This window comes from Cololabis saira, chromosome 19 (assembly GCF_033807715.1).
Source record: "Cololabis saira isolate AMF1-May2022 chromosome 19, fColSai1.1, whole genome shotgun sequence".
NCBI classification, from domain to species: Eukaryota; Metazoa; Chordata; class Actinopteri; order Beloniformes; family Belonidae; genus Cololabis; species Cololabis saira.
The window spans coordinates 24892576-24911480 of NC_084605.1; the positions used below are offsets into that span (position 1 = coordinate 24892576).

General features: G+C 38.1%; 2 protein-coding genes across 3 annotated transcripts; one reads left to right on the forward strand and one right to left on the reverse strand.

Moving 5' to 3' along the window:
• Positions 1-8: 8 nt before the first annotated feature.
• tefa (TEF transcription factor, PAR bZIP family member a) lies at positions 9-11886 on the forward strand. 2 transcript variants are annotated; one of them, XM_061708047.1, is made up of 5 exons: positions 9-216; positions 7297-7671; positions 8292-8512; positions 9212-9423; positions 10292-11886. In XM_061708047.1, exons 1-5 carry the CDS (start codon positions 141-143, stop codon positions 10311-10313), a joined length of 906 nt encoding a protein of 301 aa, XP_061564031.1. In that variant the 5' UTR covers positions 9-140; the 3' UTR covers positions 10314-11886. The 2 variants fall into 2 exon arrangements, with proteins under 2 accessions (XP_061564031.1, XP_061564030.1); XM_061708046.1 differs by lacking the exon at positions 9-216 and adding an exon at positions 6169-6486.
• Positions 11887-13383: 1497 nt separating this feature from the next.
• On the reverse strand, positions 13384-16222 carry phf5a (PHD finger protein 5A). The gene is made up of 4 exons (XM_061708261.1): positions 16107-16222; positions 15821-15844; positions 13849-14015; positions 13384-13579 (listed from the first exon to the last, which is right to left on the reverse strand). Exons 1-4 carry the CDS (start codon positions 16156-16158, stop codon positions 13490-13492), a joined length of 333 nt encoding a protein of 110 aa, XP_061564245.1. The 5' UTR covers positions 16159-16222; the 3' UTR covers positions 13384-13489.
• Between the last annotated feature and the right edge of the window lie 2683 nt (positions 16223-18905).

Genomic DNA, 18905 nt, shown 5'->3' on the forward strand with positions numbered 1-18905 from the left:
CATAGTTAAAATCTGTTAAAGTAAGTCTGCAACCTCACTTTGAGCGCGCGTTTTTACTCCCTTTTAATTATAAAATAATTTCTGGTGCGACAGACTTTGTCCTACAATATTTGTGTACCTAACTGCAACCTGCAGGAGAAATGACTACAGAAATACCGGAGATTTTCAGGGCTCTCCTTGAGCATCCATTTACTCTTCCAAACTTTGATGATAATGGTAAGTACACTTAAGTTACTACTTTTTTTTTTTTAATTAAATTGTCATGTAGCACAGAAAGTGTTGTTTTTTTATGCAGAAACCCTCTCTGTAAAAGTACCACTGCTTTTTAGGTCAGTACATTCAAAGTACTGCGTGTGTGTTGTGTAATACTTGTCAGCTGAGCTGCATGAGGGATCTGCCCCCTGGCTTCACAATCATTCCTACGGTTTACAAGTTTTATGGTTAAAACTTCAACTAACTATTACTTCTGGACCGTTTTAAAGCCAAACCTTTATAAATAAATACAAATTAAAGGGTCACTGTTTTGTTTTTGTTTTTTCGTGTCACTGATGGAGCAAGAAATAAGGCAACATTGTGTTTTTGATTATAATTTTAAAGCACTTATAGGTGTTCCTACTTAATATTTATGCAATTTTTGTTTGATCTTTCAATCCTCATCATACTTTGAGGCATTTTTTGATAGAAGTGTCACTGAAGTCCTAAAACCAACATAAAGGGTGCAAGAGAGAAAAATCCCAATCCTTGGGGTTTTTTCATCTGATAAATATCATGAAGCACAACTGGAACCTTCTCTATTAACTAGTATTATATTCTGTTATCCAAAACCATATCCATATCCAAACCAGTCTGTGTGGATCTGCTGTCATCTGTCTGTTTTAAGTTCGGGGTGGGGGGAAGAGCAAGAAAGATGTGGTCTTAGAAGGTTTATGATTAAATCATTTAATCTTTAGATGACTCAATTTTCCTTTTACATGAATCTAGACTGTGTATAGATAATCAGATCGGAGCCATGTAACATCTTTGCACTGATCGGTTACTGATGGCCCCATTTAACAGGATTTTGTACTAACTCTCAATCGGGTGTGTTTTGTAAGTAGAGATGAAATATATTCATGAAACAAAATATCGGACACCCTTTTTTATACATGTATGTATATTGTCTTCCATATTGTTAAAAGGTTTATAGGAATTTTCCATTTGACAGTATACCCAACAATCTGCAATGAATAGGATAACAAGGTTTGATTTAATTTGACTTATTTTTGTTTCAAAATATTTCTGTTGTACTCTTCAAACTAAAGATTGTTCTGGATACATGGGAGGACTTGGAACAGGAGGAATTTAGACCAAAACCACAACCAGCTTGGACAGAGGATTTTCTTCTTCTTTTTAAGGAGCTTTTGTATATGAGCTTTTAGCCTTCGGTTTTGTATCTCTATGTCTTCCTCAAGGTCTAAGGTTGAAGATACGTTAGGAAAATTAAATCTGCTGAATTGTAATGACCTCTTCTGGCACTATTCCATGTGAGTGTTAAGACTCACACAGCAGTCTACAAAGGAGTCGAACCATTAACTAAAATACCAATTGTAGTTGGTTTTCATTTATTTGGAACACAACTGCTGCGAAGCCATCAGAAATTAGCATTTTCTTCTCAAACAGGTCCTTTCTTTTTAAATTCTTAGTCCAAAGTCCTCATCCATTCACTCTGCAGCTTGTTCAGCAACCACTGCTAGCGGCTTTCATTAATACAATTGATTAATTCAAGCATGTATTGTCTAAATTTGAATGTTTAACACTGCTTTCAGGGTGACATTTTCTTCTTCAGACTCTGTTTAGCTCTTGGTTCCTGCTGTGGAAATGGAGTATTCCTGGAAGAGATCCCCACTAATGATGACAATTTATGGAAAAGGTTCCTGTTTTCAAAATGAAACAGAACAATGGTTTCTTTAATGGCCGCAGTGTGGCTTGCAGTGTAATTTAATTTTTGGGTGAACTGCTCCTTTGTTAAATTTGTCCAATTATGTAATCTGCTGGCCATAACAAGATGCTATAAAGTCTGTTGGTGCTCCAGAAAATGAGTCCTGGTCAAGGCCAACATGCTGATAATTAAGAGCCCAGATGTGACAGAGGACACGCACACAAATGGAAAATTTCTTTTATTCTGTCTATGGTATCTTCACAACCCACTGATGGTCCCATGTGATGACTTAAGATTAGGTTTTCTGTAAACGTTGTAGTCATGGCTTCTGTATTTTAAGATGGTGTGGTTTACACAAGTTTTCAGTTTTCTCTACTCATGCTGTTGCATTAATTTTTCTCCAACACTGTATCGCTAGATGGATTGTGCAAAATTAATAGAGGGAGGGAATCTGCTAAACCCCATGATATGGAAGTTCAATTAAAGGAGTAATGTGAAAAATGTAGTGACATCTTGTGGCAAAATTGCAGATTGCAGCTGAAGGCCCTCCCTTTTCAATTGTGGGGGTTAAGTGAAATATGTTTAAAAAAACAATAACAAAGACTACTTCTAGAGCCAGAGTTTAAACCTGGTGTGGGTAGGGAAATGTATTTTAAAGCAGTCAAATATCCCTCCCCGACACTAACCAAGTAGCTCAAGTGCCTATATATGACTACACACCAAATGAAAGCAATTGTAAATACAGAAAATTAAATCATAAAATGAGGAAGGTAGAGGGAAAAGAATGATACCAAACTGGTTTTGTGATTTTAAAAGTCAGTTGATGACTGTCAACCAACACCTCACACAAACATCTTGGAGCAGCTATGCTCGTTGCATTTAACACTGCCACAGCCTGTACATCAAATAACTGTCATTATAATGAGCTTTGTGATATACACTATCAGTGGATACTTCCCGTGAACCTAAGGGATCTTGGGAATAACAGCAATTTAATTACTTTCATAATTAATCATTACTTTCTTAAAAAATAATCATTAACTCCATGTGAGACTTGTTCACGTCCAGAGTCATGCTACGCCATTTAACTGGACTCTTTTTCCCAGTATGGATGCATGGAAAGCAAAATCGATTTACTGACCAAAATGTCACACTTGGCATTAGTGCCTGCTTTCAGTTTCTTAGCACTGGGCTAGAAGGTTGACCTATTGCACCACACCCAAAACCACAGAGATCTTTGGGTTTAGCTGGTAACGGCAACATGGAGAATTCACCAATGGTGAATTAGAAAGACATACATTTTGTATGTTGTACCTTGTATCGGCTTCTTCTTCTTCTTCCAGTAGTGTAAGGGTTAAAGTACAGGGTAGGAACTGTGGTCAATGTGTAGAGTCCGTAGGACTTTCAATTCAGCTAAATGTTCATATGCCGACAATATTTGTTTCCATTACCCCTAGATTTGCGCAAATCCCAAATATCGAAAAAGAAATCCTGTATTGGAAACGGCTCCAATTCGAGGAAAAACTATCGCTAAAACCTTTTCACACTTCAGGAGGTGGTAATTTGATATTCCACTTTATTGAAAAAGTGTGATGAATTTCTTTTTGCCTATTTCCTCTGGCAGAACTGGATGTTAGGTAGTAATCAAAATGTAGTCCCCAGCTGTGATCGGCCTCATTAATACGATGTAGTTGTGCTATAACACTAATTAATCTTTATGCATTACATAAGGGCTTTGCCTCTGAATGATCATCCGTTGCATTCATCAATTGACTATCTCCTCAACAGCGTAGCGGTAATTGCAATAATTTGTCAAAGCTGTAAAGATGTTTTTCCCCATCTTTTTCAGCTTTGATATATTCTTTTTTTATTGTTTTGAAGAGGAGTCTCGCAGGATGAGATGCAGTGAGTTACGAGCATTAGGCTTATTCAAAAAACACAGTTCAATGGAAACACCAACCCCCTGCAGCACTACCTTTATCACAAATTCATAGATTCTATTTTCTTTTGCACAAAAGTGTAATGGAAATGTAATTGAAAGTGTTGCTTCTTAACATCTTTAAAAATGTCTGAAATAAGCAGTGTGATAAAGGACTATGACCTCTTATTGGGAAGATTTTATTGCATTTGCAGTAATGAACACAATATGACAACTATAGAATGATGAGTTATTTGCATGATATCTATAGTTGCATAAAACTGTGACACCAATTTTAACTCCTTTAGCTTTTATGTGCTGGAACAAGAAAAGCTTGAAAAATTCCATAAAGACATTCCCTTACCTTCCCGTAATATGCAAAACCATCATGTTCAAAATGAAATAGTCACTCAACAAGGCCCGCACGAAATGTGATCTTTCAGTAAAACCAAAACAAAAGTGGACGTGACCAGAATACCAAAAATTTGTGCTGGTAGCTTTGAATATGTTTGTCACCTTTTTGAAAATTTGTGTTTGTCTTGGTGTCATGTGACTCTTCATAATTGGGACTGATTTGTTGGCCTGGTTTGTGTGTTATTACGATGGTGGAGAGACATGTTGACTTAGTGGAACTTCTAACTTAACAATTTGAGTTTTCCTATCCCCCCAAATCAGTCATAAAGTTATTTAGCATGAGTGAAGAAAAGTGTACATAACATGCAAAATGCTGCAAAACAAATATACCAATGGGTACAAATAAAGGAACCTGAACCAGCATCTGAGTTTTCACCTTTTGTTGGTGGCAGTGAGAGTTGGTTACACACAAAACAGACTGGGGGGGAAAGCAGAAATATCATGTAAAGAAAAGACAGAATGTAAGAGGCTATAATCTTTCACACACAAAGATCAAAAACTGCAGAATGGTCACAAAAGGAGGCCAAAACAGGGAGGGGAAAAAAGTACCTTCGTTTGGCCTGGTTCCGTGACTGAGGGAGTAAAGTAAGAAAATTAGGACATTATTATTATTTATTTGCTTTTAAAGCAGTAGTCTAAGATACCTCTGAAAACCACGTTGTTATGGCAGGTAAAGTTGCAAACACCCACTTGTTTGTGTGTAAAGCGATCATTGTGATTGCTCTCAAGTCAGACTTGAGGCACGTTGAAAGTCATATATAAATGTATGTTCGCTTAATGAAAGATGACCAGTAGCTCATTAAGAGATGTTGGTTGGAATCAAGAAAAGCCACAGTGAACCATTTTTCAGCCGTGTGGGTGTTTTTTCCGTTGTTTCATACTGGTTATAGTATTAGAAAGTCTCTAAAGAACACGGAGATCGTATCCTGGGATCTTGAAGGACATTCTTTGTACATTTTGTGCTTCAACATGTGACACATGTTCTTTCTGACATGAAAGGGAGAACAAATCCCAACCCACAAACACCATCAAATTATGCCCCGTGGCAGCTGGACCGCATGCCTTTTGTAGTACCATTACTGGTGTAAGGACAGCCAGAATAACCCACGATATTCTGGAAATAATATAGATGTGGAGAGTATGTCTTTCATTAAAATGCTTCTGTTGGGTGAAACATTTGCATACATGATGACATTGATCTTTGAATTTTGGGTTTGCCTTTGTGATTATGGCAAAACTATCATCCATCCAATGAGTTTAGCCTTAAACCAATCAGGTTGGGTCAGTTCTGTCCTCCTGGGGCAGTTCTATGTTGGGACGTGGATACATTTGCCCCCATCGTGTCTGCCTCAGCTGAAGGAACGCGTTTGAAGAGTAATTGAAACCTCAAGGTGTTACTCCTGCAAGACGGCATCTGGAGCCAGCCATGGCTGCACGTTCTGGTTGCACGTGTGCTTGAAAACAAAGACAAAGCTCGTCTTAGTGCAAGTTGCTCGGTGTACTTTAATTCGTCAGAATAAAAGCTGCTTCTTGTCCTAAATATTTTTTTCTGAAAACGACACAGTAAAAAAGGGTTATAATAACTTGCTCATATTTAAAAAGTAAGAACTGCCTGTTTTAATAAAATATGTGTCAAGCGGAGAAAAATATGATGGGTGTGATGTGTTTGATGTCCCGTTGATGCCTCGTGTCACGTTTTTGTTTTAATTTATTCAGTGAAACATATATAACTCGGTCAACCAATGAGAGCCCAGCTTCTTGTGACGAGGGTGAGCCACGCCCACAACAACATTAATATGAAGGAGTTCTGACATACCGCTCCTATGGCAACAAGGCGGGGCGGGGCTATGTGAGCAGGGGGCGGGGCTATGTGAGCAGGGGGCGGGGCTTATTCCCGCCTGCTACCCAAATGATCGAGGAAGTCCGCCGACAAAGCAAACTGTGTCGGGATGCTGATGGTCTTGTTTCAGAGCTTGTTTTTTTGACTATATATAAAAAAAAAAAATCTAATAACTGCAATTAAATAGGTTGTAGATAGTATCTGACGCTTCTTTAGCTGGGTACTTCGTAGTTAAGTGCGAATAACAAAGCAGGGGGGGAGGAAAAAAAAAAAAAATGTCGGACAATACAGTTGTGATCACGCTGGAAACGGCATCGGGGACTCCGAGCTCATTCCCGGTGGTTTTGAAGAAGATAATGGAAATGCCTCCGCCGAACATACTGGACGGCGACGACGGTAAGAGCCGCCAGCTGAGGCCGAGGACGGTGCACCGTCGGCGGCTTCTCTCCGCCCGCCGCCGCGCTCCCAACCCGGACTCTTCTAGAAACGCCCCGGGCGTTTAATGTACTTTTGTCGACACCATTTTCTTTTAAGAGACGCAAAATACTCACGAAAGACAGTTGTTTTTGTTTGTTTTTTAGTATGAAGTGTACAACAGGTGCTTGTTGATTAATTTTAGTAGTGAACTAATGCAGCAGTGTTCAAAAGTTTTTGTTTTGTCAAACTTTTATGACCTCAGGCTTTTCTATTGTCGTCTTTTTGTGATTTAAACAAAGTACAGAAACCTAGCCCTCCTAAAACTAAATAAAGTTGAACCCTGGTTAATTGAAAACATCTGTATGGGCCAGTCTGCCATATGATAAAGTCTGAGCTCGGTTCTGAAGGAGTTGCACTAAATTATGAGTTTTGCTTGTGGAATAATTTTGTCGTGAACATTGTATGGTTTTAATTTGTGTGCATGCTATTGATATGATATGGGTCACATATCATATTGATATTGTTTACCACAATGGAGTTTTTCGGTGGCCAGTCTATAAATTGGTATACCTCCTATGCTGTATTTTCTATTTGTATCTAATTAAAATTACAATGTTTCAAGTAAAAAAGGGAAGGTTTTGAGGACAGGACAGACTCAAAATTTAACTGATGGGGCATTATCTCTGCAGTGGAAAAACAAAGACAAACTTATTTGAGACGGTTAAACTTTTATGGATTACATAGGCACACGACTGTCATCTTCATATTGTTATATCTTTCTCAATTCAGACACCGAAAAGGAGAAGCTGGGTGTTGGCGATAGTGTGGACCTGGCTGGAGGAGTGAGTGACATGGGTCCTTCGGCTGCCCTGACCCCGGCTATCTGGGAGAAAACCATCCCGTATGATGGTGAAAGCTTCCACCTGGAGTACATGGACCTGGAGGAGTTCCTGCTGGAGAACGGCATCCCGACCTCACCTGAGGAAGACGACTTGAAGAGCAACCCACAAGCAACCAAGGCGGCAAAAGTCAAGGTCATTCCCTCTGGACATACCAAGGTTACCAAGACGGTGTCACTACTACCCATTCAGGAGCTGGACAAATGTGAGGAGGTGGTGATCATCACCAAGAGTGACTCTGACATTACCAGTGATGTTATTACAGGTGAGTGAGAAGATCAGACATTAAAGCTGCTTCTGCACGTTTTAGAAACAGAAAATCAGATGTCCCAGTTAATTAAAAAAACATTAACCCAGAAAAATATCTCTCTTTTTTCACCTTAAGTAGGGCAGTAGTGATTGAAAGTTCCTGTCATGCAGACAAAGTGGCTTTAGTCAGAGATCTACATCAACATTAATCTTTTCATCCCCATTACTTTTTATTAGGTTTTAAAGTAAAGCTTTCTTAAAAGCACAATTTATGATCTGTTCTAAAGTTTCCTTTCTTTTTTTTGCCGATCACGTTTCCCTGGTGAGAAGCAAACATGATACGCTCTATTATTGGTGTGATGTCAGAATATCACAAAGGCCTGAAACAAGCCAACTGAGGAAAGAATTGATTGGACGGCAGAAATAGAAGCTGCTGCAGCTGTGGACATTTTAGAGTTTGAAACATGATTGTGAGGCCGTACAAGTATCTTTTGCATGTACTGTGACACTCTAGGGGATTGGCGTTGTTTCACTATTCATGCTCATTTGTATTGATGGTGTTTATTTATTTATTTTTTCTTTTCATCTTTAACCTCTTTCATTTCTGTATATTGTGTTCCTTTCCCGTTTGCTCAGAGGTGGACACTGACAAAGACAGAGCGACACCCGAGCCCATCGACCCCGATGACATTGAGGTTGACATCAACTATGAGCCCGATCCTACAGACTTGGTCCTGTCGAGTGTTCCTGGAGGGGAACTGTTTGACCCGCGCAAACACAAGTTCAGTGAGGAGGAGCTCAAGCCACAGCCAATGATTAAAAAGGCAAAGAAGGTGTTTGTGCCTGATGAACAGAAGGTGAGCTGGGAGAGATATGACTACAACATCATTACCAGAAAGGCAGTATGGCTGTAGGCGACATTGTGCTTATGCAATTTATATTTCATGAGACATCACTCACTCAGAAGAGCACAAGCAAAGATATGCCAGCGCTTCTGCCTTTGTGGTTGTACATTTGTATTTGAAATCACATCCTGTTGTGGTTTTTAGTTTCATCCTATGAGCAGAACTGAGATCCTCTTCTTGGCCCACTGTAAAACATTACAGCAAGCTAAAAACAAAGTTGGGTGTATCAAAGTATATTCAATTACACTTAAGATGATAGACTAGAAGAACTTTATTAACCTAATGCTGTAACTTCTGTTAAAAAGTTTGTTTGGTAAAGGATTGTTAACTGACAGAACCTGTTGAAACAAAGCCTTGAAATGTGAATGTCATACTATTTAAAGAAATTAAAAGCAACATTTTTCATTGCTTTTAATTTTCGGAGCCAGTTTCCCAGTGCAGCAGTACTTCTGGCCACTCACAGTGACTCAGCAATCTAATTATCAAATTGATGTTTATCCCCTTTCCAGTCCATCAGAGATTTGTTTATACGCACAAAGGAGCCTGGCTGTCTGCCATGCTTCTCGGCCGAGGTCAAATTGGAGCTGATGTGTTTTGATAAAAATTCCCGGACTCAGTCCAGTCTCTTTCTTTCCTGTCTCACATCTCCAGGATGAAAAATACTGGCACAGGAGGAAGAAGAACAACCTTGCAGCCAAGCGCTCACGAGACGCCCGCAGGTTAAAGGAAAACCAGATCACAGTCAGAGCAGCTTTCCTCGAGCGTGAAAACGTAGCGTTGCGGTCAGAGGTGGCCGAGCTACGGAAGGATTGCGGCCGATTCAAGAGCATCGTGGGTCACTACGAGGCCAAGTTTGGAGAACTGTAAGGGACCGGAGAAAATGTGTGCATGCATAAAAGGATGTCCACGTAGTAGATGGACAGTATGAGTCATTTGTTCTTAACAGTACTGATTGTTAATCATGTTCAGTGATACTTTGAACTGCAGAAAAGACTCCACCTAGATGAACACAAATTTCTAAGACATATGGCAATACAATAGAATAAAATGTCTCAAAAGGCATTTAGGCGACTTTCTTGCTCATCCGAAATTTGTAAGGAGTTAAATTACAATACCGGGCTTCTGATTTGAGCTGCTGTCTCACATGAAATCTATCTGCAGCCCTTTGACACATGTACTAAATGCAGATGAAACATTTCCTGACTGGTCGATTATGGTTTGGCACCAACATAGAGAAGATGGTCAGCAGGATGTGAATGAGACATTCATGAAGGATTAAGGAAGAGTCTACGCTTACCTGCAGTGATAACTGCCAATATCAATATTGCATGTATTGTTTTTGCAATATCGATCTAACAAGAAAGCAATCGACAACTCTAAAAGCGTGTACGTTGATGAACCCACACAGTCAATATGCTATACTCACTTGCAGTGCATTATGTAGGGTATTGGCTGTTTTTCTTGGCTTTTACATGAGTATTGTTTAGGTAAATTCTGTTTTTAGTCTGTCCCAGTCAGACATTTATATTTTGACAGGCAATTTACAAAACAACAAAAAAAACTAGTGCCTGGTCCACTTATCCGTCTGAAAGTGATTCATTAGAACTGAAGAAACAGTTCGCTGTTGGTTGAATGAAAGCGTTTGCAATGAATAATGTTCCCTCTGCCTAACTTTGGACCCTCTCTTTAGTCCTCCCAAAGTCATTTATCCTTGTTCTCTTCTCTTTCAAGGGCGGTGCCAGATGACGAATAGACTGCAATTGATTTATTCATTTATTTTGTCTGATGAATAAATAAATCAAGCCGTTGTTACTTGGGATTGCTAGACTCGATCTGATGACGACGAGGACGAAGAGGAAAAGAACATGTTTGAGGACATTACAGAGGTTGCCATGGGGATTTAATAGCATGTTAAGATATCATTTTCTTATTGTTTTTCTTTTTTTTATATTCAATGAGATGAATGTGAGAGGATTTTCAAGTGCTTCTTTATTGCGCCTCGTTTATGAGGCGTACTTTTATCATGTTTTGTACACTTCTGGCCGAAAGAGATCATTTGAGATGTTTATATTGGACAAACATTGGGTTTTAAGTTTTAAACTGCAATAGGTGATATTTACATATTCAATAAAATAGATTAGGTCAGTCTTTAACTAAGCTTTCAGGTATTCAGATATTAATGAATTCCAAAGTCCATTTTATTTTTTAATTTGACCTTAAATAGGTTGTGTAGAAGTTGGGCTTTTTTTCTTCTTTTTTGCCCACTACAACTTTTGACTGTGACATTTCCAAATAACTTTATCTTCTTCAGGGGACTATAGTGACGCGGCACAAAAATAAAAAGTCTAGCCAAGTTCACTTCTATATGTAATATAATTCATCACAAGTGCAGAGTAGACGCTGTCCTCTACTTTAATGTTATGTTTTTGTTGTTCTTGTATGTCAGCAGACTGTTGGCCTGCTTTTTCTCGCTGCAAGCCATCTGTTTCAACACTTCTACTTGCGTCGTTAACACTCCAGAAGTAAATGTGTAGAATCAGGTGCATGCACTGTAAATAGTTACAAGCAAAAATAGATTCTTTAAAAAGAAACCAACATTTAAGTGACATCATATTTTTGAAAACTCCATTAACTTCTGGGTATCAAAGCAATGACATTAGGTCTTCAAATGTTGGAGCACAGGATCTCCAGCTCTCGTTCATCAGTCAGGCTGATTTCTGTTCAGGCTCGTTTATTCTCACCAAGACATGTAAGCTGACAGTTTCTGTTTTTGAAACTTACCTTTATTTTATAAATGTATATACAGAGGTATATTACACCTAACTACAAGTCTCAATAATGAATACTGTGTTGGGGGTTTCTCTTACATAGGCAAGGAACCTCCAACTCTCAAGTGTCTTCTTTATCTAAAGCCATTTCAATGCAGTGTGCAGTCTCAGTTTACAGGGAGCGTTTTGTATCATTACACCTGAAAATTACGCCAGTCATCTTCCACTTGGGTTATTTTACTGTTCAGTTGTGACAAAAAAAAAACTCCACAAATATATTCACTCCAAGTCTGGTTCATTTTGTTGACGTATTATAAAGTTACTTTTTTTTTTTTTTTTTTAATACTCCTTTGGGTGCAATTCTGATAATGAGCTTTTGGACTTGTTTCAGTAATTTTTTTATGCTTTCTGTAACGGCAGCTGCACCTGACTTCTCAGCAACAGTTTCTTTCTGTTACATCTTTGTATTTGTAAAGAAAAAGACAAAAAAAAGGCATTTTGAGTGTGACAGTCTTGTGTATATATATTGTATGTGTAATTAAAGCCTTGCTGAAATGAGTTATGTTTCTTTTTTCCTGAAATAAAACTTAGTTTCTGCATTACCCTAATTTGGCCAAATATTGAAATGCAGTTTTTTTTATTTGTAATAGTAAAAAGTACAGATGTCCATTGGCCTTGTTGCAACCAGAACATGAGTTTCAGTAGAAAACTATATTGTTCTATTGTATAGTGTGGCGGTGTGTTGTGGTTCAGCTCAGCTGCAGGGGAGAGGTGAGTCGGGCTCGGGGAGGAGCGCCCATTAGGGACAGACACACCTGGGCCGCATTAACAATCACTATCTCACTCTATAGCAGGGGTAGGGAAACCCCGTTCTACAGTCGTAGTCCTGCAGGTTTTGTATGTCTCCTTGCATCAACACTCCTGATTCTAATTAGTGATCGTCATCAGCTTCTCATTCAGGTCTGCAACAAGTGTGTTAATGACAGGAAACATCTAAAACATGCAGGACTGTGGCTCTCTTGGACCAGGGTTCCCTACCCTCGCTCTAGTAACGGCAGAGGGAGGAGAAGGGACCAGAGGAGCAGCCTGTGTGGGGGAAAGTGCAACAAAATAAAGTATTGCGATTCAGCTGACGCCTACCTGTGATCATTCCATCACGGTACCCAGATGAATTCATATACAAATACACTTTGACCAATTGTTTATAGAAATGTAAAGTGTTCTGATGTGAGAGGAGTTACAAAAATGCAACTCACTTAACCATATCTCTACCTGGTCGTAGAGATATGGAACAGAAAAAAGAACTGCCCGTTGCTGGGACAGAGGAAATAAGTTAGAATGATGGACCTCAGTTCAAAATCATTTAGGGCAGTGTTTCCCAACCCTGGTCCTCGAGGCCCACTGTCCTGCATGTTTTAGGTGCTCCCCTGCTTCAGCACACCGTGATAAAAGTACCTGTGTCATCAACAGAATTGTGCAGGCCTTGATGACAAGCTAATTAATTACACCATTAATTAGAATCAGGTGTGATGATGAAGGGAAACATCTAAAACATGCAGGACAGTGGGCCTTGAGGACCAGGGTTGGGAAACACTGATTTAGGGTTTCAAATAATCGAGGTACTTGCTGTCTGGACTTAAAGAGATGAGAAAGAAAAACACCAACATTTCTGTGTTGCCTCAAAGATATGAACTAAATATGTAAAGAACAAACTCACTTAGGTCACTTTTTGCACAGCATGTAAAACAGTCACGTGCATCAACAAATACTTTTTTTTTTTTCCCTTCTTCTTACTAGTCAGTTACATGATGGCGATGCAGTTACTGGGTAACACGTGTTAAATGAGGTAGCTTTTTGCCAAGTATTGATTACCCAAAGACAGAAATTTGTAAAGACCTGTGAAGGAACAACACAATCCGATGAGCTAGCGAAGGCCAGTAAACTAAATTGAGCCTATAAACTTTGTGGAGAAAAAAAACAAAAACCAACATGTTCCACATTTGGGGCATATTAACACTGATCATTTCCAAAGATAAAAGAATCAAACAAGACAAGAAATATAAAAGTCAACTTTATTGACAAGTCAAAAAGGTTTTTTTGGAAGTTTTGAAAAATCACAAACAAAAACTAAAACTAAGTGGAAGTCTGGGCTGCAGCGTCTTCACCTCTTCTTGAAGCCATACTTCTTCCTTTCATAGAACAGATCTGTTTTGGAGCTGCCCAAGTTCACGATCTTAGGACATCCGTCCCGCTGCAGACATGACATGGAAGACACAAGAGGAGAAAAGTGGTCAAAAAAATATTTTCATCTTTGGGGAGGGTAAACTGATCTTAAATTTACAAAGGGTCAAATTTTAAGTACTGTACATTTTCAATGCTTTTTAGATTATGGTAAAAAAAAAAATAAAATCAGATAACTTTACATTTTTTCTAATAGTGTTTTTTTCCTGTTAAGTTGCTTTAGAGCTCAACGACAAAGTAGATATAAAAAATGTGGAGAAGGAAGAGGACGATGCTCACATCTTTCTCCTGGATGGTGCACTCTTTACAGTAGTAGGCATCAGACACACCGGGCCCTCCGCAGATGACGCAGCGTCCCTGATAAGACCCGTAATTGCACTCGTCACAAATTCGCACTAATGTGCACGGTCTTACATAAGAATCACAGATGACACACTTTCCATCACCTGGGAGAAGCAGGGGAAACAGACCAGATAAAAGGATTAGAAGTCAACCATAAAATAAACAGTTTTTATAGTACTTGTTCATTCCGAGACAGTATTTCAGGTTATTTGTCCTTTCTAGACATACTGCTGACCAAATATTTGTAACATTTCCGGGTTTACTTTTTCATCTCAAAAATAGCAGTTTCCATCAGTATTTTACAATAAAAGATACTGAAACTATGCAGTAGCAACAGATGTGGGAGTTTCTAGGGTTGTTGCTGCTTCTTAGAAACCAGGGCAACAAATTGACACTTTATTTTGTGGCTGATATGTTAAGCCAATGATTTTTTTCCCCCCATACCACACAATAAGATACAACAGGTTAAAAATAAATTATGCACAAATTTGCTTATGCCTTTATTCAATAAATTTTAAAATTCAATTTATTACGTAAGCACACAGCAGTGTCACATGTTTAACAACACAGGCCCGTTTATTCTCAGTCACGGGCCCACGCTGGTTACTAAAAATGGCCAAAAACACTGTTCACATTTAGGGACATAAACTGCCTTGATAGAGACCATATTATCACAATCCAATCAAAGTCTGTGACTTCACAGAGGAGGATAAAGTTCCTGACACCTTTCCCATCTATATAATCCTAATTTTGTACTGCAATTGCAGCTTGTAACATTAAGTTTTAACATCAATTTCAAAAAGGTCCAGTCACAGCTGAATATAGGAGAGATGTGAATGATGTAGCATCTTACTCCACCACCCACAACTAGTCCATTTTAACAGCTATGTTAAGATTTGATACTGTGGCTCTTGTGTTGTATCCCTGTTAATGTTTTGTCCAAAGCGCACCACTAACATTTCATTGATCCCACAGTAAATTATGTCAACATTTAATAAAGACTACAGTATGTCTCCTTTCATGGCTGGTTGAAAATTTGATGTTCCCAGCCAACATGGTTAACAATTACCCACTCTTCAACAGAGACATAAAACGTAGTGCTTACATAGAAAGACTTCACTCCGACTGAGTTTATCAGTAACTGTCTGTGACTTACATTGATGCTTACATTGTTTAAGTATTATTCAATTCAAATAAATGCATTAGTGCTGATAAGTCTTCAAACTTTTTCCTTGCACGTGTACATGAAAGGATGAACAAAAGGGTAATTAAGATTCAGTCTATGACTTTCCTTGTCTTGACAGTTGCAAATGTTCCAACAGACTACAGAAAAAGGATCAGAGGACAACTCACGGTGACTGATTATATTTATAATTCAGTATTCAGTATAAAAAAAATGGGAACATTTATCTTTTCAGCTGAAAAAACAGGACTGATAATTGGAGGTTTGAAAAAACAGACTTTCACAATCACGTTGAAGAAAAAAAAAACATAGTGGACTTGCAAAAAAGACGTTTACTAAGAAAAACTCGTGAATTTTTCATTTGTAACCTGTAGTTTCTCCATAATAAAAATCAACATAATCAAGTTAATTATTCATCTTGGAGAAATGCTACATCCACCAAATGAAGTGGTTGGAAAAATCACCCTTTTCGTAAAAAGTAAAATATTGGAAAACCTTTTTTTATACCTTATTATACCTTTTATACATTAAAAAAAGACATCAGAAACTGATAACAAATTTTATTCAAATTCTTTTAGTTTAAAACGACCCTTTTTTTGCTGCTTGTTTTCTACATTGTTTTCAAACGTTTGCAACATATTGTATTGTATGAATTTTAAATAATTCATTGAAAAAAAGAAAAGAAATGGTTGACAAATTAGCTACAAAATGTAAAAGATAACTTACATTTCTCGCAGAGTCTCCCGATAGCTGAGGAGTGAAAACAAAGAGTCAGTATTTGTATAAGTGTGTATCTCTATCTCACTTTAGTAATAATCCGTTAAAATGTAACATTAATCAACTAAAAATCCCAGAATTAAAGAAGTTTCCAGGCTAACACCAGTGCTAACACATTCTGAATGAAGTCCATGCTGCAACCAACACAACGACAACAGGACACCTATATTAACGTATATTAACAACAAAAACACAGTGAAGAGCGCTAAAAAATAATATAAAGCTTTAAACATACCAACACCGGCTTGTTTTCGGCAAAAAATCAAATCTGGATGATGTTTTGCCATTGTCGGCTAACGCGCTGCTAACGTTGATAGCGCTGGTCTCCGTCTGCTTGATTATTATTGGTGGTTGGAAACGACGAGTCGCCTCACTAGCGCCCCCAGCCGGCGCGGAGGGGCGGGTAAAAAAACAACAATCTAAAGAGAAATAAATTATATTGTTTTAGTAAACCTAAAGAACAGGTTTAGGGCCACAGTTTAAGAAATAGAAATCGTGTTTGATTTGTTTTCTTTTTAAGATGTTTGACTTTTTCAGTTTTGAGTTGGTCAGAATTCTGACTTTAATCTCTGAATTTTGAGAATTAAAAAAAAAGGAATTTTATTTAAAAAGGAACTGTAAAAAACATTTTCTTTACTGTTTTCTAATGATATGTTAATGATTGTTAAAATAAATCAGAAATGTATCTTATCAAGTTTAGTCAAGTCAGTTTTATTTATGTAAGGCATTTAAATTTAAAAGTGCTTAAATGATCCAAAGATATTACATAGGAAATACTTTATACATAATAGAATAATGGTAAATTATAATACATTTCTAGATAATTGATTAAAACATTAACATGATAACACTGGATAAAAAAGAATAATTATAAAAACAGTTGGGATAAAACATTCAATGTGAGATAAAAGCCAAAGAGGACAGTTGGAGAGTCTTTAATAATAACCTAAAAGTCCTAAAGTGGGAACAGCTCTTATATGGGATGGAAGGCGCATTAACCCAAAAATGTTGTTCTGGGCGCCTTTAAAAGCAGCTGGTGGGATATAGTCCCTCTTCCTCTTGCCTGCTGAAGTGTTGAAACCCCAGAGATGGTTGCGCGTGAAATTCACGGTAGAACGGCAATTTATGAAATACTCAGACCAGACTGTCTGACAGTTCAACTTAGAACTTTATTATTATGCAAGGAACTTCATTTGTGAAAAAAGTGCCGGTGCAAGTCCAGACAATAATCACGTCACATTCAAAGTCACTCAAATTCAACATCGTTCAACATCTGCAATAAGCTCCTGGGGATGTTTTATCAGTCTGTGGTGCTGCTGGGGAGGGAGCACTTCAAAGGCTGACCTCTCCAGGTTGGAGAAGCTGATTAGGCGCGCCCGCTGCGTGTTTGGCACGAAGCTGGACCCTCTGGAGACGGTGGCAGAGAGGAGAACAGGACAATGCCAGCCACCCTCTCCACACTGTCATCAGCAGCTGGAGAAGCCGGTTCAGTGAGAGGCTGCTCTTCCCCAAGTGCAGGACCAACAGACTGAGGAACTCCTTCGTCCCCCGGGCCATCAAACTGCTCTACTCCTCACTGGGGGGAAGGAGGGCCAAGAAGAACTGAAGAACAGAGGGACTGTGGGGGTCAGTCAGTGTACAATAGCTGTGCAATAACCAGGACAGTGCAATAACTTGTGCAATATTACACAATAGGGGTGGGACGATACGGGTAACTCACGATTCAATGCTGCGGCGATATGTGGCCCACGATAATGATAATATCACGATAGCTACGATATTCGGTTTATTGTAAGAAATTGAATCAACGATATATCACGATATATGTGACTGAAAAAGGAAAAATACCCATAAAAAGGAAAACATCTGTAGTTATGCATTTATTCAATGCCAAAATGTCATACAATGTACAAAGTAAGTGCATTTGTATAGTATCTCACTGCCTCCTAGGCTTGTAAATGTAAACACTGTACAGCTGGACAAATTAAAGTGCATGAACATTCATAAGATGTTTTATATAAACCAGGACAGTGCACTGCTTTGTTTCTAATACTGAAAAGTCAGTAAGCACTGCCTCCTAGTCTTGTAAATGTAAACACTGACTTTACAGCTGGACAAATTGAAGTGCATGAACATTAGTGCGGTGACAACCGCGTAAATCCATTATGTGTGTTGTAATAAAATATTGATATTTGCCTTCAGTTTATCGATTATTTATGCGACAGAGAGCGCAACAATATATTGCAATATCAATTTTTTTCCCCACCACTATTACACAACACAACACTTTTTCTATTCATATAATTCTTTTTATGGCACTATTTTAATTTTATTTTTGTTACTTTTTATTTCTATTTTTATCTTTATTTTTTTATTTTATTTTTATTTTCATCTTTTAATCTTTATATGGGTGTTTGGCTTCTGTTCTGGGGTGTTTGATTTGTAAATTACAGTGCTGTGTGTGTGAGATGGAGATGTCAATTTCCCCGAGGGAGCCTCCCAAAAGGATTAATTACGTCATTTGAATCTGAATCAAATCCTTATTCTTCCCCATTCTGATGTTCAGTTTGAATTTCAGCAGCTATATGTGCTAACAAACACCTGGACATTGCATGTATGCAGTACTCGAGTTGTAAAAAAAAATCAGGGGGGATGGTGGATTTTATCATATGGGGACAGATAATTTGTGCTGATTACAAATAATATAATATATTACAAATAATAGCAGTGACCAAAACACCTGCAGAAATACTGCAGAAATGACATAGCAGCAGTTAAATGCAGCCTTCTGTAAGCTTTAAGTATCCACTGGGCTTACATCAAATACATCAAAACACAACAATAAAAAACAGTTTTCTGAACTTATCAATATAACTCTGTCCTTCACAGGATAAGTAAAATGGATCACTGCAAAGACTCAAAATCTTAACAAGAATATTTGTCTTATTTCTAGTTAAAATGTCTCATTTTAGTAAAAAAATCTCGTTACACAAACCAGACTCATCACTGGAAAAAACAACAATTTTCACCTGTT